The sequence below is a fragment of the Hylobates moloch genome, unplaced genomic scaffold (assembly GCF_009828535.3).
Source record: "Hylobates moloch isolate HMO894 unplaced genomic scaffold, HMol_V3 SCAFFOLD_6, whole genome shotgun sequence".
In the NCBI taxonomy this organism is placed as follows: Eukaryota; Metazoa; Chordata; class Mammalia; order Primates; family Hylobatidae; genus Hylobates; species Hylobates moloch.
In genome coordinates, this window is record NW_026652281.1 from 66,577,126 (window position 1) to 66,589,688 (window position 12,563).

The 12,563-nt window shown below is 34.3% G+C and overlaps 1 protein-coding gene across 4 annotated transcripts in view; it reads left to right on the forward strand.

The window, feature by feature from the left end:
* SSBP2 (single stranded DNA binding protein 2) overlaps nucleotides 1-12,563 on the forward strand; it is a 330,775-nt gene that overhangs the window by 297,804 nt on the left and 20,408 nt on the right. For all 4 annotated transcript variants that reach the window (XM_032156927.2, XM_032156925.2, XM_032156928.2 and 1 more), the window contains 5 exons: nucleotides 790-825; nucleotides 2,689-2,743; nucleotides 7,139-7,209; nucleotides 9,212-9,290; nucleotides 12,382-12,410. In XM_032156927.2, the coding sequence (XP_032012818.1) occupies nucleotides 790-825; nucleotides 2,689-2,743; nucleotides 7,139-7,209; nucleotides 9,212-9,290; nucleotides 12,382-12,410 (270 nt within the window). The remainder of the gene's footprint in view (nucleotides 1-789; nucleotides 826-2,688; nucleotides 2,744-7,138; nucleotides 7,210-9,211; nucleotides 9,291-12,381; nucleotides 12,411-12,563) is intronic.

Below are 12,563 nucleotides of genomic sequence, written 5' to 3' on the forward strand. Positions count from 1 at the left end.
CTTCATACAAGTGAGCTAGTGAGCTTGTGTGAAAAAAGAAAATATTTGGATTTAACTTTCCCTATTAATATACACACTCAAGGGCTTACTTTTAAACATAGGTTTTCTGGTTTTTCATTTCTTAAATTATCACAGCAATGTGGTATTAATACCTTCTAATCTCTAGAAAAGAGCTTGGTGAAGAGCTTGATTTGAAGAGAAAAAGGGAGTTTGTTACCCATATCTGATCCCCACAAATTAATAGTCTTTGGAGACTCATATTAACAAACTTTTTTTAGCATTTATTATATTGTTTTCTGGTAGCTAATTAGAAAGGGATGGAGGAGTGGTAAGGACTATTTATCAAGTATTGACCCATACTGCATGAATGTAGTAGCCTGAACTTGCCTTTAAAAAAAAAAAAGTGCATAGCTTAGAAATTGTATGTGTAAATACTACTAATTTGAAAAATTCAGGTTTCCCATTTTTTAGGTACACAAATATATATATTTCTACTTACAGAATAAGTAATTAGTATCATGCAATATGCACACCTTACCTGAAACCAATATATCTTAAAGCAGTTATTCTGTCCAAAATCCTCTTGACTAAAATCTACCTTCTTTTGTGTAAAGCCAAGGTATTATTATTCAGTTTTCCAGTACTTAAACAGATATAAATTTTTTATCCTTTACTATGCTTTGTGACACGTTTTAAAACTTGACAAAAAATCATGAAATAAATTCATTTTAGGTCAGTGTCCATATTGCTACATGAATCAAAAATTTTTTTGTCCTATTCATGTTCCAGATACCATACTCCTCAGCATCTCCTGGGAATTATGTAGTAAGTACATTTGGGTTTGTTTGCTCATAAGAATTGATGTTACATTTTATTTGGGCAATGAAATAGTTGTCCAGATGTTAAGAAGAGCCCCTGTGTATTGGCCAAGAAGTGAACATCTTGAGTTGTTTCATCTGCCAACCTCAGTACGTATGTTGATGTTCATTAGTGAAACAGTTATCAATCTGGCCAGAATTGCCCTGAGTACTGTGTTTTACTTCAGCATATGTTTCTGAAAACCAGTACAATACTCTCTGTCCAATCATGAAGAGAGTAATCCCCAGTTACACAATAATATGCTTGAATTCGCAGTTCTCCAGGAGAATAATCTACACCCCAGTCCAACCCTATGCACCACACATAGCGTCTAAGAAGACATTAAACTTTCTCCCAATCACAAATGAATTAGACGGCAGAATAATGACTAATAATTTAGAGGAATCATTTCATTTTTTGGTCATTCTTTGAAATTGAGAACACTTATTTTTATCATTATTACTATTTGGTACACATTAACATTTTCCAAAAATTCATGTCAATGTGAAGTCAAATTAATAGGTTTTATATGACCTCCTGAGCTTACAAGTGACCTTTTAATCATCACATTATGATACTAGCTACATCTCAAGGTCAGCATAGAGGAAAATACGTTACACCATTTAGAAGGAAACGCCTAACAGAGAAACAAGGATAAAATGGTAACAAGGGAAATCTTTCCGATAGAAATGTTCAGAGGTGGTGGCTAGCTGGAGGGGAAAAAAGGAATGCATAAGAAGAAAATCAGTGAGCATTTCACTCTCCATGGAAATAGTGTTTTATTAACATAGTGAAAAGCACACGCTACTTTGGACCTGTGAACTTAGTGTTCAGTGTTCATGTAAGCGATAAAACTAACCAAGCCTTTCTTTGCATTTTCTATGAAATAAAAATGAAAGTAAGAAAATTTGTATAAAACCTATTTTTTCTTAAAGCCACTAATGAATAAGGCTGATATATCATTTTATGAAATTATAGACATTTATTTAAAATAAATTTTAAATTGTGCAAATACAGATATTATTTGAAATAATTGGCAGGTCTATAGCCATACCACCCTGAATGTGCCCGATCTCGCCTGAAATAATTGGCAGGCTGTATCTGTACATTCAGAATGAAGTTAAAATTTTGCCATTTAAAAGTTCATTTGATTGCTGTACATAGAGCGTCTGAAAAAGCCTACAGCCCATTGCCTGAATTATCTATTTTGGTTATCTGAAATTATCGAATTAACTTTAGAATTAACTAATCGCCATTTCAGTTTGATTGTGTAGCTACAGCCTCAATAACCCACAGCATTAGTCAACTTTGCCTCTGATTTCTAATTGATGTGATAGTGGAAGGTACAGTGCTCCAGAAATGTTGCAATTGATGCTGACAGAAGAAAGAAATGACATCAGAGCATTTTTTAAAAATATGAATCAATAAGCAGATATCTTCATTTTTAAAGATATTCTCTAAGCGAATATAATTTTAGCTTTCTATAAAAACTAAAAATACATATGAACTATTTCTGTTTTATGGATTTGTAAAGGCCCTGTTGAATGATTTCTGCTTAACCTCATTATAACTGATATGATTAAGTCATGAATAATGAATTAATGTTACAGTCTCATTGTTTTTGGAAATTTGTCAAAACAGTCTCAACATATTTAAGCTAAATTATGTTTTGTAGAATATTGAAATGATTGTGCATTCAAAGAAAATAAATTATAGAGAAAATATATTTCTGCTCTTATTTTCAAATTGGATTATTATAGATATAAGTCTAACTTCTGTTTTTTCTTATGCAATGCCTTATTTTTACTGAAATTTTGTATAATTATTTAGGGTCCTCCAGGAGGTGGAGGGCCACCAGGAACACCCATCATGCCTAGTCCAGCAGGTATTGTAATCAAACTAGCCACATGGGCATTTGATTATTAGAATAAAATCACAGAATATAGAAATTGTTCATGAAATAAAGTTAGTAGTATTCATGTTCTCATGATGGTTAAAGGAGTAGAGGCAGCAGGGTAGGAAGAAATATAGTGTTCTTAAATAAGTATTATCCAGTTAAGCATTTAGAAAATTCCTGTGGTGTGGGTGTCAGATTTAATTAGGATGAACACTGTTGATCTGTGTGAATTGCCCAAAAATGTGTTTAACTTAAAGATTTATTGAGACTGATAGTTTTATTGGATAAAACTATCCAAATCTACAATTTAGAAAATTTCTGAATAAATAAAACATTAAATACATGGATTCATTAGGTTTAAAATGCCAAATCAGACTCACCACACCTATTATCTTACTAAGATGAATGAAGGATGAAGACGTACTTACAGTATTATTTACCCTACATGTCTATAAGTATTTATTAGTCAGCTAATAAATCACTATGTAATAATAAAAGTTTATCTTCTAAACTAAAACATACTTCAATATTTTCATAATCCTTTTATATAATAAAATAGTTTTATCATTTATTTTTGAGACTTTCACACAGACTATTAAATGTGTCTTGGGGTTGTTAACAGTGGAAGACTAAATTGGCACATCCTTCTTAGAAAATGCTATGATAAAATGTGTCAGGAGCCATGAAGAGGTTCATACCATGTGACTCTATACTTCTAATACTAGAAATGACAGAGATACAACCCAAGATTTATGTAGGAGGATGCTCATTTGTTATACTCAAGAGTAAAACAGTAGGCCGGGCGCGGTGGCTCACGCCTGTAATCCCAGCACTTTGGGAGGCCGAGGCGGGCGGATCACGAGGTCAGGAGATCGAGACCATCCTGGCTAACACGGTGAAACCCCGTCTCTACTAAAAATACAAAAAATTAGCCGGGCGAGGTGGCAGGCGCCTGTAGTCCCAGTTACACAGGAGGCTGAGGCAGGAGAATGGCGTGAACCCCGGGGGGTGGAGCCTGCAGTGAGCCGAGATTGCGCCACTGCACTCCAGCCTGGGTGAAAGAGCAAGACTCCGTCTCAAAAAAAAAAAAAAAAAAAAAAGGTAAAACAGTAGACACAAACTTTAGTGGAATTAGTAAATTAATGTTTAAGGTGTAAGTTGGAATATAATAGAGCCATTAAATTATTATCAAAGAATGTGTAATGACATGGAAAAATAAAATCTCATGATTCAATGCAATATAATCACAGTTTCATTTGAAACCGTAACACAAATCTAGAAAGTAGAAAACAAAGAAATAGGCTAAAACTCTATCAGTTATTACTTTGGGATGATTAAGTAGATGGGAAATTTTAATAATTATAAAGTGTTTTCGATTATGATGTTTTACTGTTAAACTCATGTTTTTAACTGGCTTGTTGTAATTAAGATAGAAGCTTGGAATTCAGTATCATTGATCATACTAATAAAAATTTTTAATTTTGAGCCCTTTTAATTTAGAAAAATCATAAACTTGATAATTAACACAAAATTTTACTTTGCTTCACTAACTCCTTGAATATTTAATGGTCTGTGTCCTGAAGGCATCTTCATTGAAAATGATACAATTCATTGAAGATAGAATTATATCAACTGATCATCTTGCCCATATTTATGTTCTTATATGGTGAAGTTAATGTTTAATTTATGAAGGTAGCATGTGAATAATAAATGCTTCACTACAAGACTAAAAAAAAGTTTTTGGAGCAACACTGAACATTGCAGGCAATAAGTAATCTTCCTTTCAAACCAGAAATTGCCACAAGTACATCTTCCTAATCTTTTTGCATACTCTTCTATGTGTTCATCCTGTGTCACAGTCACTCCTCTAATACTCAGCCAGTACCCCACCCACAGGAAAAGAGGTCCCAGGAGATCCACTTTATTGTAAAGTTTTTCTGTACATAAAAAGTCAGACATTTTCCAGTAAATACATATATATATATATATATATATATTTTTTCTTTGTTGAGACAGAGTCTCTGTCACCCAGGCTGGAGTGCAGTAGCACAATCTCAGCTCACTGCAACCTCAGCCTCCCAGATTCAAGCGATTCTCCTGCTGCAGCCTCCCGAGTAGCTGGGATCACAGGCATGTGCCACCATGCCCGGCTAATTTTTGTATTTTTAGTAGAGACGGGGTTTCACCATGTTGGCCAGGCTGGTCTGGAACTCCTAACCTCAAGTGACTTACCTGCCTCGGCCTCCCAAAGTGCTGGGATTACAGGTGTGAGCCACCTCACCCGGCCATAAATACCAGTCTTATCCCTCTCAAATTTTTTCTGTAGCAGATGAAATTATATTCTTGATTAGTCTTTAAAATGATAAATTTCTTTTCTTTGTGCACATTTAAAATATGTAGCCCATCTTCCTTTCACCAAGAGTAAGGCCAATACAGTTGAAAAACCGTTTGAAGATTTCCTATGTTTTAAAAGCAATCCAAGATTTTTTAAAGTTAATCGTGTGATTGAGTTTATTCCAACAGTTAAATCTAAGTTAGCAGTACATTGTCTTTAGTACACAAGATGAGTAAGACATGGCCCTTTCCTTCTCTCCATAGCTTATTATATCCTAGTTGGAAGCAGGAGGAAAGAATAAAGCAGTAAAATATTCCTATAATGGAAGGCAGAACTCAGTGGGAGGGGAGCACTCATGCACTTGGGACTGCCAGGAAAAAAACCTCATGGAAGACATAACATTTGAGATAGCCCTTCGATAGTGAGTAGAATTTCAGTGTGTAGAGATTGAGAAGATGTTTGGAGGAAGAAAGAACAAAATCATGGAGACAGAAAGGTTGGTCACATGCAGGAAAAAAACAAGTAGCCTGGGTTGACAGGAGTATAGCATACACAAGGATGTAAAAACAGTTAAGGCCACAAAAGTAGGTTGGGACCTTCCTTAGAATAAACAAATAGGGTCAACCTGAGGTAGGCACTCCAACTTTTTCAACATTCTGATATATTCAAATAGAAGTAAAATACAGTGTTTAGATTTATGGGTCATTGTTGACAGCCAACCAATAAATGACATGAGATCTACTCTGTAAGTAATGCATACTAAAATAATAAACTTATTAATGTCTAATGAGTAATCACACAGTAAAAGTAATTGCCACTCTATGGTTACTGCCATGAGAAAGTAAATGATACTTACCTTCTGTCTCGAATCAGTACAAAAATTTTAAACACATCTTTTTCTCGAAATGGGCCTACTGGCTGGGCACGGTGGCTCACACCTGTAATCCCAGCACTTTGGGAGGCCAAGGTGGGCAGATCACAGGGTCAGGAGATCCAGACCATCCTGGCTAACACAGTGAAACCCCGTCTCTACTAAAAGTACAAAAAATTAGCCGGGCATGGTGGCACACACCTGTAGTCCCTGCTACTTGGGAGGCTCAGGCAAGACAATTGTTGAACCTGGGAGGTGGAGGTTGCAGTCAGCCGAGATCATGCCACTGCACTCCAGCTTGGGCGATAGAGCAAGACTCTCTCTAAAAAACAAAATAAAACAAAAGAGGCCTACTACATTACATTTAAGAAAACTGTATAATATGGAAAAATAGAAAACCATAATTTATCATTTATATTTTCTCAATGTAAAATATTTAGCCTTTCACTCTAGGTTTTATATTATAAAAACATGTATGCTCAGAGACTTAATTAGAATTAGCTAACAGACATGAAATATAAATTTTTTAAATACTGCACAGTGTTACATATATTTATATGGATATACAGTGCAGATATTTTTATTATAATAAATCAAAAATAAAGTGAGTGAAAACATTTCATCAGAAGTTGTGCTGGAAGAAGCTGGCTTTTAGTTCAAGCAGGAGAATTACATTATTCTGATTGTATACTCTTACTCTAATCTTTTTCTCGCGGAATTAAGCCAGGATAGTCCACCAGCTTTCACTAATTATTAAGTAAAAAGACTATTTTTTAAACTTGTATATTGGAAACTTAAGGAAATAAAACTGAAAAGCAACTGAATCTGAATTTTAAGAGATATTATATATTACATATACACACATACACACGTAATTGCTTGAAGTGAAAAAGTATCTTTTTTAAAAAGAGAAACTTTACTATAATTTTTTAAATTTCTAATATTCCTTTTACCTGAATTATTGAAGTGATTCCTCATACCTAATTTATGACCTCAGAATGATAATTTTGGGGTCAGAAAATGACTGTGGGTATTTGTTTATAGTAATGACAATTTCAAGTGTTGCAGCTTATATAGAGACAGGTATCTGTATGCAAACCATCTTTGATCATTACTTTGTGATGAATTGGGTATAGATTCTAAAGAAATATTTTAATTAAGTAATATCTTGTTTCAGATTCAACCAACTCTGGCGATAACATGTATACTTTAATGAATGCAGTACCTCCTGGACCTAACAGACCTAATGTAAATATGAACTTTTTTTATTTTTGGAATGTATTTGAAGACTTTCAAACTCTGAGTGCATTCCATGTCCTGTATATTGTTTAAACTGTATATTTTATTATCCAGGAGCTTATTAGATACTCAAAAAGTCAAATTCTTTTCTCTGCGCTAGGTTAAAAAAAACAGTACACATATATAACAGAGATTTTATTTCAATATAATTTAAAAGTAAAACTGATCCTAATCAATTATACGTTAGTTTCATCTTATTTTATTGTAAATAATTAATGATATATACTATTTGAAAATGACAGGTTATGTATAATCATTTATATTAACCTCATCTTTAGCATCACTAAGCTTTTTCATTGTGATCTTTTTTTGTCCTGATAAACTTGAAAATAAAGGAGGAAGTTGGCTATGCTTGTTTTTTTTAGAATATGAAATCTAGAGTTTAAATATGGAGCTAAAGCAGTTATTACAGGAAGAACTTGGGTGTTCTTAATAAAGCATATGGTCGTGATTTTTCCACAGAAGTTCACAGGAAAACATTTTATTTATCTATAAGGCCTACATGTTCACAAAAATATTTATAACAGATTGTAGTTAATACACATATACGTGTATACAGGGTAGCAGAAATCAAAGAAAAATCAGAAGATACATATGTTATATGTTAAACTGACCAAACATACATACCTATAGTTTTAGTGTCTTTTAAAACACTGTAGGAGCCAGATAAAAGTTCACAGGCTACTAGGCCTACCAGCACGAGTTTTTCAACCCATATCTAAACTATGCGTTCGATAAAAGCTGAATAACAGCAGTAAGTTTAAAGTCAATTTCTTTGACTTATATATGCCTTATATCAGTGAGGCATACATATTCCAAGTTGTTTACTGAACACCAGCCTATGTGCTTTTAGATACTCAATTTTACCAAGCAAAATTGGCATTCTCTTGGGGAATTTTATAAGCATGTGGTTTGTATTGCCCATGGTGATAGAAGGCCATCTTATTCCCACACAGAGGTGATGAAGTACAGGTTTGCCTGCCGAAGGCAGTTATTTCTCCCTAAAAGCCTTCATGATTAGTCACCACCACCACTGCATCCACACACACACACCATAGTCAATATTCTGCACCATACAACATGGCAGAAATGCTTTTGGCATGGGAAATTTGAAGAGAAGGTGTTTTCAGCGGGCTGTCTTAACTGTAAGTGTAAGGTATTATGGTAACTTGTCTTCGAACTGGGCTCCATGTTTCCTGAGTCTTCTAGAGAGATGAGAGGAAGACTGAGTGGGCGGGCCATGGGTTCTCTATCACCAACCCCATCATAGTACACCTGTTTTGTACCAGACTTCTAATGTAAGATTCCACCTGAAAAGAAAGGAAAGAAAAAAAGAATTCCACTGGTTTAAAAAACGTTAAGCAGAATTGCCATGGAACCTCTGAGTGTCATTGAAGTGACGTGGTTGAGACTGCCAAGAAGAATTAGCTATATTCAGCCATCCCCAAGGAATGAAATGTATTTAACCTATAAGATGAAATTATTTATTATGTCCATTTAAACAAAGACAGATTGCCTGCTAAGAAAAATGTTAATGTTGTCATAATGACATTGAATTATTCTTATTAATAAGCCAATACCCTTAACAGCTTCTTAAGAACCACCTTTGGTTTTCAATAGAAAATTTGTCAGTATCATAGAGGAAAATGCTTATCTTCTAATTTGCACTGGAATGTATATACTTTCTGAGTATATCTGAAGAAGAAAAATTTGGAGATGAATGATGATTAAGCTAAACATCTATATGTGGAACATAGAGAAAACGATATGAGAGAGGTGAACAGTCCAATTAGAGAATCCACAAGGCTGAAAAACATCAAGTAAAAGATCTCCATAGCTTGAAAGTAAAAATAAGTTGTGGCAGTGTCTTGTAATGTTAAATATATTGTAAAATTGAGATAAGCCATTGTTTTCAGTGTGATTACAGTGATTTTCTTCATTTTTAAAATAGTTTCCAATGGGCCCTGGGTCAGATGGTCCCATGGGTGGATTAGGAGGAATGGAGTCACATCACATGAATGGCTCTTTAGGTAAGGCTTTTCAATTTGATGTTTAGAATAAATTCAGAACAAAACCTTAATTCTACATAGTGGATATTACAGTTTCCAAAGTTCTTCCATAGCCAGCTACTCATTTTTAAATACTTCAACTTTTACCTCATGCAGATAGTTTAATCGACATTCTATTGGCTATAACTGTAGATCACTTGACGATTAGAAGTGTGAGAATTGTTCTAGTTCATATTCACAGTTATTTACTTTAACCTATAAAAATCTCATGTCTTACCATAAAAGGAGACATTGCTACTGTGGGCACGTGTCATGCTTGCCCAACCCAGGAGGCTGCAGTATTCTTGCAGCTGTTTGTTGTTGTTGTTGTTTTGTCTCTAGAGTTCTATGGACACAGTCTCAGAAGAACTTCAGTTCTCTCCAAGAATTTCTTAATTTTATTTTTGGATTTTTATGTTTGCCTCATTTTTAACATAAAATTGTTAATCATATTCTGGATAATTTGAATGATTCTCTTTTAAGAGAACACTGCCTACATTGTCTTCATGATAAAGACCATTTCAAGTGACTGACGGTTGAAAACATACTTTATAGGCCAGTCGCCATTGCTCACATTTGTAATCCCAGCACTTTGGGAGGCCGAGGCGGGCAGATCACGAGGTCAGGAGATCGAGACCATCCTGGCTAACACAGTGAAACCCCGTCTCTACTAAAAATACAAAAAATTAGCCAGGTGCGGTTGTGGATGCCTGTAGTCCCAGCTACTCAGGAGGCTGAGGCAGGAGAATGTCTTGAACCCGGGAGGCGGAGCTTGCAGTGAGCCGTGATCGCGTCACTGCACTCTGGCCTGGGTGACAGAGCAAGACTGTCTCAAAAAAAAAAAAAAAAAAAAAAACAAAAAAAAAAAACATTAGCTGGGCAGGGTGCCAGGCGCCTGTAATCCCAGTTACTCGAAAGGCTAAGGCAGAGAATCGTTTGAACCCAGGAGTCAGAGGTTGCAGTGAGCCGAGATTGCTCCATTGCACTCCAGCCTGGGTGACAAGAGCAAAACTCCGTCTCAAAAAAAAAAAAAGAAAAAGAAAAAGAAAACATACTTTATAAATGATGCCTTCTTACCACATGAAGCTAAATAGCTGCAAGGTGAATGAAAATTTTAATGATAGTGAGAAATACGGACAAGTGTTGCAAAATTGACTAGGTCATACCACACACTATAGTTATGTTTGTTTTGCATTCACATAGGTTAAATTCAAAACAAAAAAACAGTTTTTATGTTCGTATATGTTTAAGTAACGTGACCATAAACTAATTTAAAAGTTGACAATGGGGGTGGGAGTTATGATTTTTTTTTTCTTTTGGAAAGGGTCCATCTTTTACTTAAGTTGGAAAAAATATGTTCATGAGTAATCTAGGTCATGTACAGATTTCGCTCCCCCACCTAAGGTCAGGAAATGCCTCCCTCTGATACTTGGAAAATCTTTGAATAACCAAATTATTTGGAGTACACTAAGAGACTTTTGAGCTTTTAAGAATTCATACTTATTTTGCCTAGATTGGAAAGTCTTGATTTGCACTGTCCAATTGCATTAGCCACTAGCCATGTGTGACTATTTAATTTTAAATTAAGTAAATTTTAAAATTCACTTCTTTAGTTGCACTGCCACTTATCAGGTACACAGCAGCCACTTGTAGCTAATGACTGCCTTAATGAACATCACAGAGAAACATTTCCATCATTGCACAAAATTCTGTTGGACAGCACCATTCTTGAATTTTATTTTCCAATTTATTGCAAAATAATTCACTTTGCAATATTGTTATTTGTAGAACTATTCACAAAAAGATGATATTTGGTAAATAGTTAAAAGGCTCTCATTATCTTAGTCACCAGAATAGAATTTTCAGAAGATTTTTACCTATGCTTGGCAACTGGCTCATTGCTTTCTATAATGAACATTACTGTACATATTATATATACACACATATATGATTGCATATATGCATTCAGTATTTGATAATTTATTATGCCTATTTATTTGCAACTTATATTAATAAGCCCTAGCTTTATTTGTAATGTTGACTGAATGTATGCTACTAAAATGTTATATTATTTTTATGCTAGGAAAATTAATTGTCAAAAGTTAAATTGTTTAAAAATAAAGTTAATATTGTGGCAAAGATCTGATTATTGTTCTGTTACCTAATGTATGAGTCTATTTCTTTTTTTTTTTTTGAGACAATCTCACTCTGTCACCTACACTGGAGTGCAGTGATGTGATCTCGGCTCACTGCAACCTCCACCTCCCAGGTTCAAGTGAATTTCCCGCCTCAGCATCCCGAGTAGCTGGGACTGCAGGGGCCCGCCACCATGCCTGGCTAATTTTTGTATTTTTAGTAGAGGTGGGATTTCACCGTGTTTGGCCAGGCTGGTCTCGAACTCCGGACGTCAAATGATCCACCCACCTTGCCTTCCCAAAGTGCTAGGATTACAGGCGTGAGCCACTGCACCCGGTCTCTATTTCTTACATAAGAAAAGAAATTAATATTGATTGTTTATTTCTTCCAAGGATCAAAATAAAAATACAATATTTAAAGACATTTTTGGTTTTGAAGAATTGTCATGAGTATTCATTGCTATCAACTTTTTAATATTAATACTTAGCTTTTGGTTATTATAGTAAATTATGGTTTAAAATATCAAACATTGTCGCAAGTGTTCATTTTATATTTTATCAGATTTACAGCATCATTTTCAAAAAACATATGTAGATAACTCTATATATGTTATATATACATTTTTAAATTTTTAATTGGGTAGGGTATATAAATGGTCTTTCTAAAATTTCACATTCAGGAATCTATGATAACAACAATTTTCTTCATGCTTCCATTAAAAAAATGATTGTGAACTAAGGATAGAACTCCTTGCATTTTCCATCAGATGGTACTGATTCACTATACTGTATAAAAGAAGAGGAATTTTTTCAGATTTAAAAACTCAGGAGCTATATGCTGGAAAATACATGTAGTATACTTATTTAAATTAAAGGAGTGTTTAATTTATAAATGAAATCTTACCTAATAAAGGTTTTCTTTTTATATTTTGTTTCAGGCTCAGGAGATATGGACAGTATTTCCAAGGTGAGTGCTGTGTATTCTGTGTTGTTTTTAATCAGAATTTTATTTAACATGGAACTCATTAAAATTATTAGAGTAAACTTATGAATTTTGTTCTTGAACAAGAGTTTGAAAGTAGAAGACCAGGTATAGTTAATTGGAAGTTAAGAATATTAA